The 21807-nt window shown below is 35.7% G+C and overlaps 1 protein-coding gene across 3 annotated transcripts in view; it reads right to left on the bottom strand.

Annotated features, from left to right (window-relative positions):
• The window catches only part of Usp9x (ubiquitin specific peptidase 9 X-linked), a 106628-nt gene that overhangs the window by 6250 nt on the left and 78571 nt on the right, over positions 1–21807 (bottom strand). For all 3 annotated transcript variants that reach the window (XM_046453868.2, XM_046453867.2, XM_046453869.2), the window contains 12 exons: positions 19957–20065; positions 19616–19762; positions 18907–19053; positions 17988–18210; positions 15019–15239; positions 11520–11710; positions 8461–8634; positions 6567–6708; positions 4764–5517; positions 4085–4208; positions 3362–3587; positions 2486–2615 (listed from right to left, as the gene is read on the bottom strand). In XM_046453868.2, coding sequence (XP_046309824.1) covers positions 2486–2615; positions 3362–3587; positions 4085–4208; positions 4764–5517; positions 6567–6708; positions 8461–8634; positions 11520–11710; positions 15019–15239; positions 17988–18210; positions 18907–19053; positions 19616–19762; positions 19957–20065 — 2588 coding nt within the window. The remainder of the gene's footprint in view (positions 1–2485; positions 2616–3361; positions 3588–4084; positions 4209–4763; positions 5518–6566; positions 6709–8460; positions 8635–11519; positions 11711–15018; positions 15240–17987; positions 18211–18906; positions 19054–19615; positions 19763–19956; positions 20066–21807) is intronic.

Here is a 21807-nt window from a genome sequence, read left to right as displayed (position 1 = left end):
CAACAGCTCATCATCAATGCTTCAAAATATAAGCCAGACCTCTTTCACAAGGCTTGCCAGAATAACATGAACAGGGACTCCTGTTCACCACTTCTGCCAATACTATATCAATTCTAAATAGACTGAACAACTGTCATTGGACAACGAGCAACACCAAGTTAATTCCACTTATTTGTATTTGCTGTTCACCCTGCATGGAAAACTCAGGTAAGGAATTCCCATGTCAACTTCCCCATTAAATCTTCTACCCCAAAGATGCACATCCATAGTACTTTATATTTTCCCTATTATAACCATGAACATATTTAACTTAATGGCAACTACATTTTGGTTTGCTTCCATATCCTATTAAGACAGTAGACTATTTTAACACAATAAATTCACATCTATAACCCTTATCTGAAATCCTGAGAAAAGTTCTTATTATAATCAAATTTCTTTCATAAAGTTGGTATCAAAAATATGTATTTGGTAGGAAAACCTAGCCTGAACTGAAAACAGGCTATTTTCAGTCTTCCCGCTCCCGTCCCCATTTATTTATTTTTAAATATATTTTCAGTTGTAGATGGACACAATACCTTTATTTTGCTTATTTTTATGTGGTGCTGAGATCCAACCCAGTGCCTCATGCATGCTCGGCAAGCGCTCTACCACAGAGCCACAACCCTGGCCCCCGTTTACGTTTTAATAAACATACAACTCTCATTTACATTTTACTCCAGGAATATTAATGTGTTTAGTTATAAGGAGCTGTTTAGACTCAGATACATTATATATGGCATATGCACTGCCTTATTTTTCTTAAACCCAAGCAATTTTGAATCACATAAAAATATATTTTTTTAATTTTTTGGTTGTAGATGGACACAATACTTATATTTACTTATCTTTATATGGTGCTAAGGATCAAACCCAGGGTCTCACATATGCTAGGCGAGTGCACTACCACTAAGCCACAATCCAATCCCAGCATATCTGTTCTTAAGGGCTTCATATTGAGGCTTATAGACCTGTATTTGCCTTTAGCAGGGAAATTTTATTAGTGAACAATGATATGTGCTTTATGAATATGCAATATCTAAAGGGGAAGTTGAATAGAATAATATTTTTGTGAATGCCTAAATTTGGAATTTCTAAGTTTGAAATACAGATTCTAGTTAGTGTTTGTGTAATATATTTCCTCTTCTTTCTCAACTACAAATACCAAATGCCTCTGGTATGGAAAGGTAAGGGAAAAGATGATCAACTACAGAGACAAACGGAAAGTAAAATGTTCCTGATGTTAAAAGGGCCATGTATCAGCAGAGCGAGCTCATACAGAAAACACGGGAAATGACAGGGATGCTTGGGTACAGAACTTAATTTTGGATAGATCAGTTCCTAAACTGGCCAAATAAATATTATCATCTCATTAGTAATTTTCATAATTTCAATCATAATCATAAGAAATTTACCTACCCTAGGCCAAAACAGAACACCCGCCCCAAATAACAATGAAAATATATTCTATGATATTCCTCACCACCCATCCATTCAGCAAACAAACATTTACCAAGGGCTATTGTGCAATCTAGTGGGGGAGCAACAGAAAAATTTGGTTGCTATCAAAATACAATAGAAAAAGTAGAACCAAGTATAGCATAAATTTTTAGGTAAATTTCAGTAACCAATGAAAAGAAATGATATAGTGATGTCAGAGTAGGCTACTTTGAAAAGGACAGCTGTCATATAGTGGCAACAATAGAATAATTTAAGCAAATTCCTAAGTTTTTCTTGTGGTGCTGGAGTGGAACCCTGGGCCTCATGTAGGCTAGGCAAGAGTATTTCTATACCACTGAGCTACATCCAGTCCCTTAAATGAGGCAAGAAGGGAATTTTATATTTATATGAAATATATAAATAATAAATAAATAAACAAAAATCCAGGGGTCACTCTAACATTGAATTACATCCCCAGTCATTTAAAAAAATCTTTTTTAAAATTTGAGACAGACTTTTTGCTAAGTAACTGAGGCTGGCCTCGAACTTGTGATCTTCCTGAGTGCTTCCTGGGATTACAGGTGTGCATCACCACATCCAGCTAAGTGAATATTTATACTATCCCTCATTTTAATTTTGTTTACTTCAAGAAAAAGTTATATGTAGACCTCTATTCAAAACTTGGGAAGTACTACAATCATCTAGGGACCTTTATAAAATATAGATTCCATAAATTAACTTTGGGAATTCTGATTCAATCAGTGTGAGATTGGGGCCTAGAAATGAGTATGTTCAAAAAGCAGCCGAATCTGGCAGTGTTTTAGGAGACAAAATGTGACGACATAAGATTCTCATCTGTGTCTAATGCAGAGCAGTAACACATGAATTACTATAAAGTATAAGGTTTCCTGTACAAAATTTCTATGTTAAACTAGGTTATATGTGATCAATTGACCTAAACGATTTCACCATATAACATACAGATTATGAAAACCTAAATTCTTACCTAAATTGGCATACATTACAAACAAGTTGAAATACTGCTGTAAATGACGTCCATGCTCTGAAACTTCCCTTCTCAAGAGATTTAGTACTGCTCGTAGTAAGTGATCGCTCAAGCTTAAGTTGTCATAAGCCTGTAAAATATAAAACAGTAGCTGTTTCTCAGCAACAACGTGCAGGTATAACTCTCTTCACACAAGCATAAATTTATGGAAGAACTGATTACACAAACTATTTGAAAGGGTTGATGGTTGGGAAAGGGAATAAAGATCTGGGTAGATTTCATTATAAATCCTTCACATTATCGTATATTTTAAGTCCATTAAAAAACCCTTTAAGAGAAAAATTTACTCAAGTTTATAATTAAGCTACTGTATGTATCTGAACAGTAAGAGTTTCTTTATTATTATTATCCTGCCTCAGCCTCCTGAGTTGTTGGGATTATAGGTACAAGCCACCACACCCAGCTCCCTTATGTTTTAAAAGGTCAGTAATCACTATTCATTTCTTTCTTTTTTCCTGGTACTGGGGATTGTACTCAGAGGTACTTTACCTGAGCCACATCTCCATTCCTTTTTATTTTTTTAATTTTGAGACGGGATCTAAGTTCCCTAGGCTGGTCTTAAAAATTTATAATCCTACTGCCTTATCCTCAGTCTGTGTGATTATAGGTGTGTACCACTGTACCCAGGTCCCAGCCCCTTTTAATGCATTTCCATATAGTAGTTTTCACAGAACTTGAGACATTAGATTCTGTGTGTATGCACACATATGAAGTAAACATATCAAAAGAGATGAACATAAGCCTGTGACTACAACTTCTAGCAAACATTATTCTTTGGTAAGCATTTAATCATTAGAAAGCAAACTGTACAATTACCTGACTAGAAGGTCCAGGAGACGCAAAAGGTGAAGGACATGGCCCATCTTGCAAGGAAAAATGTGCAATAAAAACTATAAGTTTTGCAAATGCACCCCTCACTTCTGCACTTGGGCATTCCAAAAGGTATTCAGAGAAGCGATTTGAAACATTAAAAAGGACATTATGAGCAAACCAAAAACGTACATTCTTGCTGTGGCGAAGGAGAATACACAATGCATCATACCTAAAACAAACAAAAATATCTATGACTATCAATATGGCTTATATTTGACTTATTTCATATACAAAAGGGATAGATCTCTATGAACCAAAAGAAAAAAAGTGAAGGCCTCTACTGCTGGAGAGAGAAGCAGCAAATGGTTGCTTCTAGTACTAACATTAAACGGATAGGTGAATACTATGACTTGGGTCTTTTCTCAGTGACTTAAAAAAATAAGCAAAAGTTTGCACTGTACTCTGAAAAATCTACTCTAACGTTCCATGACAAAATAGCCCCCACTTTCCTTAACATCTTACTCTTGGATGAGTAAGTAAAACTAGCCATATTTAGTCTAAGTATTTTAATCTAATCTCACCACTGCTACCAAGAATTTTTTTTTTTTTAAAACACACTTCAAAATTGAAACAAGATCCTCATGGTTTGGAAAAAGTAAAAGAAGTTCTATTAAAGAACCAAATCAAATGTCAGTATACTAGGAATGAAAAGTCAAAGCAATGTACCAATCACTGGCAGAGCCACGGACTATTTTCTTTGTGTGAAATCCTGTAGTAAAGAGGAACCTAGCAGCAAGTTGAATACTAATCATAGTGATTTCTTCTGCTTCAGGCAACAGGTGATCTTGCCCTATAAATAAAATGCAGATATATATATATATATATATAAAAAAATCAAATTTCTATTTTCAAGCCCCATTTTCCAACAAGTCTGCATTCATGAGAAGTCCTAAATCTGTTAAATACCCCTTTTCCTGCTACTTAGAAAACAATTTTTTAAAAAGTATTTTTTTATAGCAGATGGACACAAAAATGCCTTTACCTTATTTTTATGTGGTACTAAGGATCAAACCCAGTGCCCCACACATGCTAGGCAAGCGTTCTACCAAGTGAGCTACGGCCCCACCCCAGGAAATAATTCTTACTCCTTGATTTTAGCAGCTCATGAAAGCATTTTCAAATCAGTGAGGAAAAAAATCCTTAAAACAAACTAAACTTCCTGTCTCCAAACAGTTAATTTATTGCTCAAAGGTACCAGCCATCTTAAATGTGACCTTAAAATAAGCAAAAACTTAGACCCACTTAAAAATATCAATATTTTATGAACTTAAACATGTCAATGCTTGGAAACCCTTCAAGTATGAATTATTCTTTATTATTAAGAAACCAAACTCTCAACACTTACCTGGAGGAGGGTTTAAGTAAACACCATTACATGTAAGCAGTTTTTTCATAAACTGAAAATACTCCAAACTGTACTGCATTCGGTTATGCATGAATTGTACATTCTGTTTCCGTACACTTCTCTCAATGGCTGATGGCATTATTATTTGATGGGGTCTTGTGGTGATAGCAAGCTCTGATATGTATCTTATCAACTCATCGTCTTGGTCTATTGTGTCCATTCGTTCATAGAAAAGTATATAAGCATTCCACCACCTTTTCTGGCGCCTGTATGACATGCGCTTCATCATGTGATCAAACACTTCTCCCATGTATTCTCCACCAAAACACTGATTTTTCATTTCCTCATCGTCATCCATTTTACATTCGGTTACATCTCCATCATCAAATTTATACCAGCGATTTCTCTCACCATCTCCACCATTCCTTTGAATGATGTAAGAATAATAATGTCCCCCACTTGCTTGACCACTGTGTACAAGCACACCCACAAGCCTATACTTTGTGCTTCCTGCAGTCTCACTTTCAGACTGCTCATTCTGTTGTATCAGCTGACTCTCTGGGTTTACATTATCTCCTTCCAGCTTAGCAACACCTGCAACTGTGTAAGGTTCCATGTCCAGCTCACGAGGAAATTCAAAATAATCATTGAACTTGATTGCACATTCTCTTTCCCAGTCATAGTCAAATCGTTTTAGTTGGATAGCAAGAACAGGAGGTAATTTTTTAATTAGCAAGCGCTTTACGGTATCAACCTAAAAATAAAGAGAAAGTTATTGGCTGCTTTCTTATAATCCACTGCAAACAAACAAACAAAAAACAAGCAAATCTTTAAATGATATTATCAAACTCCCTTTAAGACTTACTTGGATTTTTATGTGTAAAGAAATACATGATAATGAACATAAAGTAATTCTGCCATAGTTGACTTAACTGTAAACCAAAATTAATAACATGGAAATGGCCTCTGTGATGTTACAAACTGTAAAAATTAGTGATACTAACACCACTTCTCGCCTGGTTCTTACACGGTCATAACTACCTAGCCATTACTACTTGATGTTTAATGTTGTTCTAATGAAGGTGGTTTGGTGTGAGAAAACCAAAGAAATAGAACAAGTTATTTATTGGGCAATTAGATGCCAGGTAATATTTTAAATGCTGCACGAACACTAACATATTTAATCCTTACAACCCTCTCAAGCAGGTACCACTGAATCTTAAAGATGAGGATAAGAGGTTAAGTGACTTGTCTCATGTCACAGAGGTGTGGGAGGCAGGCAAGTAGTATGGCTTTTGCAACCTCTACACTTCTCTAAGCGGTTGGTAAGGCAACATAATGCAGTAATTTGTAGGTGAGAGGGCCTGGGAACCTGAAAAGATATATAATATTTACTACCTATGAAATCATCTCCCTCAAAGAACTGCTAAGTTCCCACAGATAAAAACTAATTAGATCAGTCCAAATATCTAATCCAAGTGTTAAACACAGGTGGCAAATCTTAAGTGGTTAAATAAATTAATGGTTTTCTCCAAGTAAAGGACATGAGAGGTGAAGCATTTTCCTCTATTAGCAAGAGAATGTAATGTGGTGTCAAGTTATTATGACTTCTAAAAATCATCCACATGTTCATCACCTCTATGGTACTTTTTAACCTTCTTTGCCCAATAAATCATTAAATCAGCTGTCCTCTTGACTATCTCTCTATTACTGCTATGACAAAGTAGGGTAGATATTTTTTCCAAAGGGTGAATTTTGAGGATAAATGTCATCATAATTATTTTAAAGCTGGACAATCCATACCTTTTTATTGCATTTTTCACAATGATATGCATTTGCACCTTCTAATAAATCTCCTTTGACATACTGTTCCAAGGAGTCAAGAAGATTTTGGTGATTTCTAATGTCTACATTCAGAGTCGTAAAAGATTCTTCACATTCGTACCTAAAGATATTATTTAAGAAACAATCAAAAAGGACTTTATGCAAACTACATTTGCAATATTTATTATGTAATAATAATGAAGCTCCTAACTCACAGAATGTTACCAATACTGATAGCTAACATTTACTGATCATTTGCTCGTGCTTGTCACTATATTTGGTCATTTAAAACACTCAACATATTAGGTTTCTTGTTTTTATGACAAACTTGCTAGAGAAAAAAAGTTTTGAAGCCAAATATATTTGGACTTAACAGCTTAAGCTCCTTATAGTCTACCAGTGATATGTTTAGATAGAAACTATGGGTCCTATGGTCTCTGTGGCAGCTACTTAATTCTGCTATTGTAGCAAAAAGAGTCACACAGTATAAAACTGAGTACGTTCCAATAATATTACAAAAACAGGTGATGGGCTGGATTTGGCTTGTGTTATATAGTTTGTTGACCTGTTTTATTATGCAAAGTAAAGCCCTGTAACATACAGTCTTGGGACTCTCTATGTATGGTTTGGCATGTAATAAGAAAAAGACTAGTTCAGATATTGATCAGGCAGTAAGGATCTGACTTCATGAACATGATCTTTTACATTTTCATTTGGCAAAGAACACAAATCATTTCCAAGTAATTTGGTAAACTGTCCAAAACAAACTGAGGACCGACAGAAAAGATGAGCAAAAAGTTGGCCATATTATCAATAATTAAAAACAAAAAATTAAGCTGAGGACAGTGGCACATGCCTGTAATCCCAGGGACTCAGGAGGCTCAGGCAGGAGTATTGCAAGTTTGAGGCCAGCCTCAGCAACTTAGAAAGACCTAGCCTACAAAAACAAACAAACAAAGAAGGCTAGAGATGGGGATGTTGTTCAGTGGTACCCTTTAACTCCTGGTGTCACAAAAAAAAAAAAAAGAGGTTAAAGTGATAATCTTATTGTTTTCCTAATGATGTAAACGGTCTTTGCAAGAAGGCCAAAAGTTGCCCAGGCTAAGTAAGTACATACACCAATTCAGAATGAATGGTAAAATTATAAAACCATAAAATTATTATTTATAAAGTATTCTTTACCCCTCATGATTTCTCTATGTTTAAACACTAAGTGCCTCCAACAACCATACACAAACTCAACTCTTGGCTATATATATATGATCAATTTGACTTATAATGAGGTTTTTCTTTGGAAACAGCATCTTGCTAGGTTACCAAACCACGTCTTGACCTTGGGATCTTCCTGCCTCAACCTCTGGAGTTGCTGGGACTATAGGGAGGCACCATCATGCCTCATTGCTATTGTTATTAGGTATCATTAATTAAACACTTTACTTCCTTCCGTCCATCTGGACTGGGGATGGAACCTAGGGTAGTCTACCAAACAGCTATATTTCCAGCCCATTTTGAGATAGGGTCTTGCTAAGTTGCCCAGGCTGGCCTTGAATTTTCCATCTTCCTACTTTGGCCTCCACAAAAGCTGGAATTATAGGTATGATACCATGCCCGGCAACAGTTTCCACATTTAAAGTAAAAAACTAAACACACAACAAAGCACACAAACACAATTTGTTCTCTCATTCTTGCTGTACTGTATACAAACATTTTTAAGCAAAATGATAAATGATGTTATTTTACAAATGAGTATTTCACTTTAATAGGGAATACTACTCCAAATCCACCATCTTTTAGGTTTAATACAGCAAAAATTTTATTTTTGTTAGTATATAAATACTACTACTTACACTTCCAATCTGTAATTAGCACTTACCTATGTGGACAGCCTTGGCAAATCTTCTGATCAGCAAAGGACCCTCCTAAGACTTTACTTAGCATAGCTGGATGTCCTAAGGCTTTTAAAGCTTCATCTAAACTATCTACCAATGAATTAAAAAATTCTAAAGCATCATGTTGTTCACGCAGATTAACAGGCTCGCCCCAAAGCCTAAGAAATGAATGAAATAAAACATTTAACATATGACAATATATACACTGTACATACATTGTATTTTTGAGGGGAAAAGAAAGCAATGTAACCACAAATGACAGCATATGTACACTGAAATTTTCTTCCTCAACTACATGAGGAAAGTACTGGTGTGGCTGACAGATAGTATGGGTCCAAGAAAGTTGAGGTTGCTTCAGGTGATGTGACAAAACAAAGTATCACTTATGTATACCACAAAATGAGAACTGACATTGGTAAAGCCCAAGCACTGCTGGAAACTATCAATGACATCCAATTTTGTATTTACGTAAATAAACTAATACATGGAGTATACATATTTATTCTAAGCAAGAGCTATGCTGAATTATATTTTAGACACTTCAGAAGAACTGTCTTTTGAAAAATACTTCTATCACTTGTGAAAATAAATTTGTTGCATTATTTGAAAAACCAGTCCATTTTATTTGTTTTTGGAAATTTGAACTACACACGACTTGCTAAACTTTGCAATGTGTACATAGTCTAGATGTCAACTTATTAATTATAAAAGAGAAAAGTTACCCTTTACAATGGAGAAATCTGTTAAGACACTGGGGGATCAAAGTCATTACCATCAATAATTAAACACATGGACAGCATATGCTTCCCAACTGGACACACTGAGATGCATAGAACATCATCGATGTAGTTTTCCTGCTTTCCTCCCCTAAAAGCTTGACCTGAATCTAACCATGAGGAAATAATCACACAAATCAAGACAGACAGTCAATACGACAACTGGTCTGTGCTGAGCACGGTGGCACATTCCTGTAATCCCGGCTCAGAAGGCCGAGGCAGGAGGAGGATCACAAGTTCAAAGCCAGCCTCAGCAAGTGAGCAAGACACTGTTGCTTATTAAAATATAAAAATGGGTTGGGGATGTGGCTAAGTGCTCCTGGGTTCAATCCCTGGTTTAAAAAAAAAAAAAAAGGACAACTGGCCTGTACTCTCAAAAAATTTCAATGCCATAAAAGTCGCAAATTAGGGAGCTGATTCTAGACTAAAAAAGAATAAGAAGGTGAATTAAATTCTTTTTGATTCTTTTTTTAAATATTTTTTTTTTAGTTGTTGATGGACCTTAATATTTATTTATTTATATGTGGTGCTGAGAATCAAACCCAGTGCCTCACACATACTAGGCAAACACTCTACCACTGAGCCACAACTCCAGCCCCTCTTTTTGATTCTTTCCTGTGTATTCCAGATTGGGATATAAAAAAACAAAAGCTTCACTATAAAACCATTTTGAGGAAACTGGAATATGTACTGATATTATTAGAGATGATTAACATTAAATTCATTGGGTATGAAGCGTCATGTTTTCAGATTACTATCAAATGGTTTACAAAAATAAACCAAAACCCCAAAACCAAGTATACGCATGGAAAAACAAGCAAATATGGCAAAATGCTAGCAATTAGACAGATCTAGGTAAAGAACATAAAATAACAGTGATGACTTCCCCTTTACTATACTTCTGAAAATTTTGAAACTAAAAAAATTGGGAGACACTCACACACACACAAACGGGAAGTTTAGTTCACATTTTCAATAAATTAAATAGACTGGTACTGTTTCTAATAATGAAACAAATTGATTTTAACAAATAATGTCTGAAGTGTGGTAAATTGAAAAGTGCTAGTTTACATGAAGTGTGAGCTCCACTAGCTTTAGGGGGAAAAAGGTATTGTAAGAGAGAAAACTGAGTGATAAAATCCAAGCTATAAACTTGAATCACTAGTACAGATCAAGGAGGGGCCTAGTTAGGGGAATAAAATGTGGTAGTGATGGTGAAGCCACTGTATATCAGGCAGGGGGTTCACAAGAAATCTAAATATCCTCATATGTAAAAAGGGAGCCTCACTGCCATTCCACAAAATTAAAAACATCACTTGAATCTGCTCAAGTCTCCATCTTACATCTCTTACAGATGTCGGAGAATTAAGAAAATAGGAAACACTAAAATACCCTGGGGACCCCATCAACAAAATTCTGACTGGGAAAACTTGTAGTGTTAACTACCTGTTCCCCTCCATAAACAACTGTATTAAAAAAAAAAAAAGGCAGGGTGGGGGGGATTTTGCAACAATGACCAAAAGAAACTTAAGAGGCATTATTAACCATTTGTGGTATATGAACCTCATCCAGATCCTGATTATTGGGGCAGTACTAGGGATTATACCAAGGGGTGCAATCCTCTGCCCCAGCCTCCCAAATTACTGGAATTATAGGTGAGTGCCACTGGGCCTGGCTCTGGATCCCAATTTTAAAAAATACCAGTGAAAATAATTTATGAGAAAAGTGGGTTAAGTTCAAACACTGATCACATTTGATATAAAGGATTTTTTTTTTTAAAAAGACATAGTAACAGTTCTATGGTTATGTTTTAAAACAGATATTAGAGACACATATGGGTGAAACTATCTTTTACCTCCAAACAATCTGGAAAGAGGTAGATTATAGAATACAGATTAAATAAGATTGGCTATGAGTGGACAACTGTTGAAGTTGGGTGATAAATATTAAGGTTTCATACTATTTGTGTACATATCAGACATTTGCATAACAAAGTTAGACGTCTCAAAACATTTATCTATTTTTGGTGCAAGAGATTTAACCCAGGGGTGCTTAACTACTAACCCACATCCACAGCCCTTTTTAATTCTGAGACAGGAACTTGCTAAGGCATACATGACCAGGCCCGGCTTCAAAACATATATTATAGAAGTTTAATATTAATGTATTGAGTATGTTCATCAAGTTTTAAGAAATATCCCTACATATTTAAATATAACAAAAAGAAAACAAAAGATGATCCCTATTATTATTCATTCATAGTTTACCTGAACTGTTTCCAAAATCCTCTGGGCACATAGTATTGTAGTCGAGAAGCAGCTAAATGACCAAAGATGACCTGAAGGTGTCTTAGGACACCAATATTGTATTCTTTTCTATCTTCTGTTTTACTTAATGCTGGCTTGTCTTCAAATTGTTGAGGATAGCCAAAAACATCATCCCTGGGATCAACATTGCTCTAGAAACCAAAAAATATCATTAATTAATGAGCTAATCTAAAATGTAAAAAATATGGTGAGACAAATGCCAGTTAGGGAAGAAATGATTTGTAGTTTACTTATGTTTCTTATTTCCAAAGCACTTAAATTCCAATTTATAAATTTATAAATTTTAATTATATTCATACAGCTATTGTGGGGATTATGAGGTAACATATAGAAAGCGGAACTCTAAACATCCTAACTCATACATATTAACAGTAGTAGTAGTACTCGTTAACAAACAGTGTTGGGAAAACCAGATACATACAAAATAATGAAGTTGGATCCTTATCTAAAATTTTTTATGTCTAAAAACTAACTCAAATGCACCCAAGTCCTAAATGTAAGAGCTGAAACCCTAACTTTTAAAGACAACAAGGTAAAAGCTTCAAGACATTGGAGTTGGTAATGATTTCTTAGATACGACACCAAAAGGACAGGTGACAAAACAGACAAATTTGACCTCATGAAAAATAAAAACTTTTTTTTTTTTGTAAATACATTGAAAGGGCAATTCATAGAATGGGAGAAAATATTTGCAAATCACTTATTTGATGAGGGATTTAATCTCGAATAGAGAATTCCTAAAACTTAACACACCACAATTTTAAAAATGGACAAAAAGTTTTAGAGAGGTATTTCTTCAAAAAAGATACACAAATGGCCAATAAGAATAGGAAAAGAAACTTAAAATCACTAGTCATTAGGGAAATTCAAATTGAAACTGCCACAGGATACTACTCACGCTCAATTAGGATGACAACTATGACAGATAGGGTTGGCAAGGATGTGGGAAATGGGAACCCTCATGTACCTACGGTGTTAATGTAAAATGGTACATTTGGGGTAGAAAAACAAATTCCTCAAAAAAAAAGAAAAGAAAAGAGCTGGTGCACATGAATGAAATCAGTTATTCAGGGGGCTTAGGCAGTAGGCAGGAAGATCACAAGTTCAAGGCCAGCCCAGGCAGCTTAGTAAAACCCTGTCTTTAAATTAAAATTTTAAATAGTTAAAAAATGAGGAAACAACCCAAGTATCCACACACAAATGGATAAGCAAAATGTGGTATGTACATACAATGTACTATTATTCAAATATTAAAAAGAGGAAGTTCTGGGGCTGGAGATGTGGCTCAGTGGTAGAGTTCTCGCCTAGCATGTGCGGGGCACTGGGTTCGATCCTCAGCACCACATAAATGTAAAATAAAGATACTGTGTCCACCTAAAACTAAAAAATAAATAAATATTTTAAAAAATAAAATGAAAAAGAGGAAGTTCTATTACATTCTAACATGAATGAACCTTGAGGACATTATGCTAAATGAAGGAAGTCAAGCTATAAAATGGCAAATACTCTTTGATTCCACTTATATAAGGGACTTAGGAGTGGTATAATTCATAAAAACAGAATGGTGGATCTCAGCAATTGGGGGGACAGGGGAAAAAGAGGTTGTTTAATGGGGACAGAATTTCAGTTTTGCAAGATGAAAATAAACTCGAGAGAAGAATGGTGGTGTACAACAATATAAATATATTGAATACTGACCTGTACACTTAAAAATGGTTAAAATGGTCAATTACGTGTATTTTACCACATTAAGAAATTTAGTTGTGGTATATGTAACATTAAGACAGAATTGTTGAGCATCATAATCTAATGACAGTAAGAATAGCTGTTTGACCTCTGATATAGAAACAGATACTATCCAATCTCTGCCCAAGAGAAACTTACAGTCTAGGGAGGGAAACAAAAGTACAAATAGAATAAGCCCCTCCACCCCTGAAATCCTTATAGTGCAGCAGGGTGAAGACAGCATAAAAGCAGAGGTACCACAGAAGCAAAGGCAGGACACCTTAAGTTGATTCATATTCCATGTGCCTTATCTACTATTTGCCAGTACAATTAGCTCTATCAACTTGTGTTTAACTCAGCATCCTGGGGATGTATGATGGGCCACAGAACTAGAATTTGAACTCAGAGCAGTGACTTTTGACCAGATGAGTATAAACATCCCCTTGAAGTCTTTTCAAAAAGTAAAATTGCTCAGCCCCCATTCCTTGGGTCATCAGGTCCAATGGGTCTGTGGAAGAGTTGAGGCAAGGGTTATGTTCTAGCAGCCCTGTAAGTGGTAAACTGTTTCTTCAGAACAAATCCAATTCTGGTGACTGAAGGGAAGGATTGAGGAATGAACCATTTTAAGACATTTACTACCACAAGAATACACTTTGGATTTTCTCTTCAGTTCTAACACAACAAACAAGGAAAGATAAAATAAAAACAAAGTAGCTTAGGGTATGTACAAACATTACTACAATTTAGGTCTTGCCATATTCTCTTCTTCGAAAAGCCACATAATAGTTATGTCAAATCTGATCCACCCCTACAACCTAACATTGCTTTATTCTGCACTGGATATGCCAAAGGCAGTCTACATTTGCTCACAAGACCATGTAATACTATTTCAAGTGTAGAGGAGTTTATTCTTTAAGCAAGAAGAGTTACGATCTGGGGGAAATGTAAGGACAACCTAAAAGCTAGAACATATAGTAAAAGTGGCAGATACTGTCCAACTTGTCATAAATCAATGGAGATATAATTGAAAATATGAAGTAGAAAAGTGAAAATATAATTCAAACTATTATCAAAAGGAGATGGGTACACTGTTACTTTAGAGACATACTATATCCAGAAGAGTTCAACCAGGAGAGTCCATTTCTACTTTCAAACATACTTTTAACAGATTTGATGAAAGTATAATATAGTCGGCCCTCCATATCCACTGGTTCTGCATTTGTAGATTCACCAACCCCAGGTGGGAAATATTGGGAAAATAATTGGGTTGGTGCTGAACATGTACAGACATTTTTTCTTGTCTAAACAATACAGTATAGCAACTATTTACACGGAATTTACATTGTATTAGGTATTTAAATCTAGAGAGGGGGCTGGGGTTGTGGCTCAGTGATAGAGCACTTGTGTGAGGCACTGGGTTTGATCCTCAGCACCACATAAAAAATAAAAATAAAGGTATTGTGTCTTTACAACTAAAAATTTTAAAAAAATCTAGAAAAAAAAGTGAAGTATATAGGAAAATATATATAAAGGTTATATGCAAATACTATACCTTTTTATATAAGGAACCTGAACATCTGAGAATTGTGGTATCCTCAGGGCATCTGAACCAATCCCCTGTGGATACTGAGGGATGACTGCACTCTCTTGGAAAAGAGAATAGTATCTGACATCAGAACTTCAAACACAGAAAACAGAAATAACTAAAACTTACCTCATTGTCCTGCTTCTCATCCCCAGACATATCATCATCTACATCACTACCTGTGCCTTCAATTGCAAGAATACCGTTCCTGATGGAAGGAATCATGTAGAGTTGCTGAATCACAGAATTCATGTAACAAGTAGCACCAGCATTTTTCAGCCCCACAAATCCTTTGGGTGGGCGGGGTCCAACAGGTGGCAGATATTCCCATTCAGTAAGTGCTTCACAAGCTGAAAGAAGGGAAGAGTCTTGTAGCATGAACATAACCACTCTGTACTTTCAAGCTCTATTAAGCTGATAAAGTAACAATAATGACAATTTCACCATCCCCACAGCTACCTGAGGCAGTGAATGCTCTCACTTTGCATCCCCTCAATCTAACATAGAAGCACAGGCCATTGCAGATTCTTAACATTAATGTCTACAAACTCATGTTTTATCTGGTATTATTTATATGGCAGTCTTAAAAGTAGTCATACAAGATGGCTCAATCCTAATTTGTGTGCTAACTTTGGTTTTATCTTTACCGTAACCATCATTATTTATCATTTTATACGCTTTTTAAAAAAACATATATACTTTTTAGTTGTCAATGGACCTTTATTTTATTTATATGTGGTGCTGAGAATAGTGCCCCACACATGCTAGGCAAGCACTCTACCACTGAGTCACAACCCCAGCCCATTCTCTTTTCTTAAACATGCTTTCAATCTCACTGTGGCATGAAACGTTATATAAATATATCAACACATGAGGCTTTGCTCAGTTTCAAATAATCCTAGAACCACCGAGGTTCAGTCTCAGTTTGGACACTTTTTTCCACCTTCAGGTGACCTTTTGTCCACTCCTACTAAGAGTAACATTTGCTTTGCCTATATCCACAGTGCTATTTTGGGGAGGAAACCAGAAAATGGATTTAAAAATTCTGTAGGAATTGTCAATCACTAAATGTATGTCCCCAACTCCCTCCACCTACCTAGTATAAACCTGAAAACAACACAATCATCATTTTCTAGGGAACCAGTTAAATAAGTTTAAGTATATTGAATTGAAAAGTATCTAAGCCAATACATGGAATTAGGTCAATATTTACATGTCAGATAGGGAACAATGACAGATATATTATTAAGGTATTAAGATATATTATTAAAAACAGAGTGAATGAGACTGTATTTTATTTCCATTTGTGGTTAAAAAGTTGGGGGGAAAAAAAAAGGTTTTGGCAGGGCGCAGTGGTGCATACCCATAATTCCCGTGACTCAAAAGGCCGAGGCAGAAAGATCACAAGTTGAAGGCTAGCCTCAGCAACTTGGCGAGACCTGGTCTTAAAACAAAAACATTTAAAAGGACAGGATGCATAGCTCAGTATCAAAGGGCCCTTGGGTTCAATCACCAGTACCACACACAAAGATTTTATATGCTAAGCAACTCAGTGAGACCCTGTCTCAAAATATAAAAAAGGGCTGGAGATGTGGCTCATGGTTGAGTGCCCCTGGGTTTAATCCCTGGTATCCCCCATGCATTTATATGTAGATTCTGCATACAGAGAAGTGGGAAGACAGACATGAACTGATGATAATGATTATAACTTTCAAAGAGGACTGGGGAAAATGGATGGGCAGAAACATACTTTTCACTGTATACTCAATCTTAAGTACTTGAAGTTTTCACCATGTAAATGTATTACTTAAAAATAAGCACAAACTCCTCTCCGTTAAAAGAAATAATGGCAACAAAAATCACCTCACTAGATTTGTTAGCTAAAGGTCTATTCTTCTTAAAATTTTATATTTTCAGTTGTAGATGGACAAAATACCCTTATTTTATTTATTTTTATGTGGTGCTGAGCTACAACCCCAGCCCAGGTCTAATCTCTTAAGCAGTCTATTTAACCAGAAACACTTAAGATGTTATTTTAAAACTTCCTTATATTCTGAAACATATTAAAAACGATTTACTATAACCATATGTTTTTAATGGTATATAGGGACTGAATTCAAAAATATTTAACCACTGAGCCACATCCCTAGCCCTTTTTTAATTTTTTACTGAGTTGCTTGCTTAGGGCCTCACTAAATTGCTGAAGCTGGATTTGGACTCAATGATCCTCTAGACCCAGCCTCCCAAGCCACTGGAATTAAAAGCGTTTGCCACCATGCCCATCTATATTCTTTTTTTTTTTTTTTTAAAGAAAGAGTGGGGGGGGGGAGAGAGAGAGAGAGAGAGAGAGAATTTTTTAATATTTATTTTTTAGTTCTCGGCTGACACAACATCTTTGTTTGTATGTGGTGCTGAGGATCGAACCCGGGCCGCACGCATGCCAGGCGAGCGCGCTACCGCTTGAGCCACATGCCCCAGCACCCCCATCTATATTCTTAAGTGGTGTAGATAAACTGGTTTTCTTCTTAAAATGAAATTGCCTTGGATTTGTTTGTTTTTACAGTTATTTTATATATGCATTCAATCCCTTTGAGCTTCAGTTTCATATCTTAAGATCTAGAATCTGCAGCTACTGTCATAGGCTTAATGTGGGTTATCAAGTGAGAACATGTAAAATACACCAAAATAGTATCTTCTCACATTCTAATCTTCAAAACTCCATATTTTCTTTGATGGTCAACCTTGTTTTCATATGAATTCTGAGCGAGTACCTGAGAGGTTGGCTAACCCATGCAATTTAGTTGTAAGCTGTATTTACTTTGGCTACTCTGGAATTGGGATTTTACTTCAGATTTGAAGGCTGAAACTTAATTTGTCAAATATTTATACACTTTCAACAGTTAACAAACACTTGAAAACTTTTCTATATAAGGTTCTCTGCTTGTAATGATCATAATTATATATCCATTTGCTAAAAATGTCAAGCTAGCAACTGACAGAAACAACATGACAGATTTTTACTGAAAGAAACTTGGCAAATAAAAAATTGAAAAATTACAACTATTAATCATCACAACTTCATATTTTAAAATACTTACTAGTTATCGCTGTCCCAATGTAATACATTTCAGTTAAAGAATCTACTATCTGTTTGAGATTCCTCACACAGCCAACAGCTAATGCTACAAGTAACTCAAAACCAGCATTAATCGTAGCTGGTGAACTACAGACTGGGATAGCCTGCTCAGCTGGGAGCTCTCCATTTCTCATATATTGCAGGTAAACATTGGACGCAGGAAAGATGAAATCGTCAATTAGTTCCTAAAAGGAGTTGAAAAAATGATTACATATTAACAACAATATATTCAGGAAAACAAAAAAAAATGTCTCTTGTAAGAAAACAATTTAAAAATTACTTATCAAAATTTAAGATCTTATTACAGCTCAGAAACTTGGATTTTCTGATGAATGTCCAACTTAGAAACATGAGTTCGTATAATTAAGAGACACATCCAATTTCCCATATTAAAACAAAGTATTAAAGACAGAATAAACTGCATTACTTAACAAAATTAACATTAATGCTTACTCTAATCAGACGTCTATCAAAATAAACCGATTTTGAATAAAAATTACTTACCACATACAAGAAAAACTCGAAATGATACATGACTCAGTCTTACAACAAAATGGAGGTTTGCCTCTTTAAAAATAGTCTGATGAAATGATTAATCCAGAGACACTGATGCTATTAGACAGATTTTTTTTAAATGGTTGAAGACTTCCGGTTTATTTATTTATTTATTTATTGATTGATTTTTAACATTTATTTTTTAGTTTTCAGCAGACACAACATCTTTGCTTGTATGTGGTACTGAGGATCGAACCCAGGCCAAACGCATGCCAGGTGAGCGCGCTACCGCTTCAGCCACTTCCCCAGCCCCTATTAGACAGATTTGATGGTGAAACATTTAGAAGGCTATGAAATCTAGTAAGGATCAAGAATGCTGAACTCACCTTAATGAGATTAGCACCTCCTTTTTCACAACCAATATGAAACTTTTTCTCAGGAGTTTGAAAGGCCAGTAACTCTTTTGTTACCCCAAGGTGGCCTTCCAAGATAGTCTCTTCAACACCCGTTTCACCTGTTCTTTTAACATCATCCTGCCAAATTAAAAAAAGAAAATAAAATAATAAATAAATGTCTAACTTTTAAAAGGGAGGCTAAGAGGGAAGGAAAAGCCAGTACAAGACAGAGCTGGAGGGACATAAGATAATTTCCAAAAATTGATCCACTGAAGCAAGTTTACAGAATTTCTTAGAGAGCAGGCTTTATATACTATTAGAAAAACTGCTATTTTCAAGACTAAAACCATCAGAAACAAATTCTCACGCAATTATGTCCAGGAGTTATGATCAAAGTGCTAGCCTATCAGACTCATTTTTTACAAGAACAATTTAAGAATGCTTTTTTTTTTTTTAAAGCTAGCAATTTGTAAAAAGGCCCAAAATACTAAAATGGAAGGAGGTGAACACCAGCATTCAAAGTTTCTAGTAAGAAAGCATATTTTATACAACTAATGAAACGTTTGTTCTACAAGTCATAAATATCCACCAATCCTTTGGTTTGTTTGATTACTTTGGAGCTCTCCATTTAACCGAAATGCTCAAAACTATAAACCCTCTCTTTTAACAATGATATATAACAGTATTAACTGCAACTTACCCTAATTCTTTTAAGCCAATCAATTTCATTATTGAGAAGAACTTCAGCATTGGGTACATTAATATTACTGTTATAAGCATAATTAAGAAGATGCCTTAAGAGAGTGAAGTAGTCGCCTGAATGTTTAGCTCTCTCTCTGGCGGTACTCTGAAAATAAGAAGGTATGAAAATGTCAACTTATATGCCCATGCTCAGAATCTACTTTTTAAATACTCAGTAAATTAGAGCAGATAACTAAAACAGGGAAATTTCCATTTAATAAAAGCTAAGACCATAAATCCCAGAATGTCCCTGGTGAAAGAGTGAATCACAAATGGTAAGCATATTAAAAAATGTCTCACCCCCAAAACGGTAAAGAGCAGAGTAATGAAGAAAAGTAGAGGCCTGTGTCCCATGCAACACCTGGTGCACATTAAAAAGAACTGCTCCTGTGCCACCTGACGGACAGTTCTGAAACAGAAATGTTTCACATTTAATACATTGCTCTTATTTAGAAAAAAAAATTCTAACACTGTTTTCTGGTTGGGGAAGGGTTGAATTAACAGTAATAATAACAAGGTAATCTCCCACTTAAGCAGTCTTGGCAATACTTAATAAACAAGCTGTATCCTCAGGAACGTAAGCTCAACCCTTGTGTCTTCTGACATCTGTCTCGGAACAAGCCAGAAATGGTCTTCTAGATACAAAATGTTCTAAAGTTAGCTTAATCCATGTTTTTGGCCTTCCAGAGAATTTTCATTTGGTTGTGCTTTAATACAACCACTTTGTGGGAATTCTGCTGCAATCACCCAAGGATACTACGCAGATGTTCCTTACGTCATACTAGTAGTTTCAAGGGTATGGTCTCCAGATTAGCAACATCAGAATCATCTTGAAAATGCCTATTTTCAGGTTCTATCCCAGAATTCCTGAATCAGAAATACTAGGGGTGGGGACTGAATTAGAACAAGATACATTCCATGCTTTTATCATCATGTCAAAAAGGATTCTACAAAATGTCATAAATAACAAAAAGAAGGAAAGAAAAATACTAGGGGTGGTGAGGCCCAACAATGGTTAAAACTATTTAGGTGGTTCTGATGAGTGCCAAAGATTGAGGACTATGGTATTATGCAATATTTCCTCTATGATAATCCATGGTGAAAACATGGATCTTGTCTCAATCCTGGGAATTTCACATGATCATTTTGAACCCAGGGCTGCTTCACCACTGAGCTATGTATCAGCCCTTCTTTATTTTTTTTTTATTTGTTTTTAGTTGTAGATAGACACAATACCTTCATTTATTTTTATGTGGTGCTGAGGATCGAACCCAGTGCCCCACGCATGCTAGGCAAGAGCTCTACCACTGAGCATTAACCTCAGCCCCAGCCCTTCTTTATTTTGAGACAGTCTAAATTGCTAAGGCTGGCCCTCAACTTGCAATCCTCCTGCCTCAGGCTCCCGTGCTGCTGAGATTACAGAAGTGCACCATCATCCTGAGCTTGGATCTTTTTTGAAAACAAGAAACAAAAACCAAAACTCTATTATATACTATACAGATTTCGCTAGAATAAACACTCCAAGAACCTGAAACAATGTGTGGCATACAGTAGGTGTTCAAGAACCAATTACCAAATGTACAAATACTATTTGTTTACAAAATGGTAGTCTGTCTCCATTAGAAAGTAAGCTCTTTTGGCATGGGGGGGCTTTGATTTGTTGATGCCAGAGTTCCAGGCACCAAGAACAATGTCTGACATGTGGAAGAGGCCCAGTGAGGACTTGCTGACTGAGTATGTGTGTATTTTTCAGTTATCACCAACTACATTTCTGTGGTAACTATGTTTTATCTTTGTGCTAGCTGCTGAGCTCAGAACTGACTTTTTATTTCAATTGTAAATGACCTGACAGTATACATTTTGTGCACTCACCTCCCTTCCTGGAATTTTTAGGTTTCTGAAAACTGCCCATGGGCCCATAAACCAGAGGGACTCAGAAGTTCCTAAAATTATTGTGGGTAGAATTTGGGAGTAACCCAAGTGAAGTCAGGAGTACATAAATTTCTGGGAAGAAGGTCCATGGCTATGTCAGATTTTCAAAGGAGTGCGTGTATGTTACACCCACTGCCTGGTTTAGTTTTAAACAAGTTAGGTATGTAGCCCAAACTGGGGTGGAAGGGGCTGCCCATAAAGAGTTTGTCTGTCAATTCC

The sequence above is a fragment of the Marmota monax genome, unplaced genomic scaffold (assembly GCF_021218885.2).
Source record: "Marmota monax isolate L192 unplaced genomic scaffold, Marmota_monax_Labrador192_F-V1.1 WCK01_AAM20220418_F8-fsc00182, whole genome shotgun sequence".
In the NCBI taxonomy this organism is placed as follows: domain Eukaryota; kingdom Metazoa; phylum Chordata; class Mammalia; order Rodentia; family Sciuridae; genus Marmota; species Marmota monax.
The sequence above is the reverse complement of the archived record's forward strand: the minus strand, read 5'-3'. Positions and strand labels throughout refer to the sequence as shown.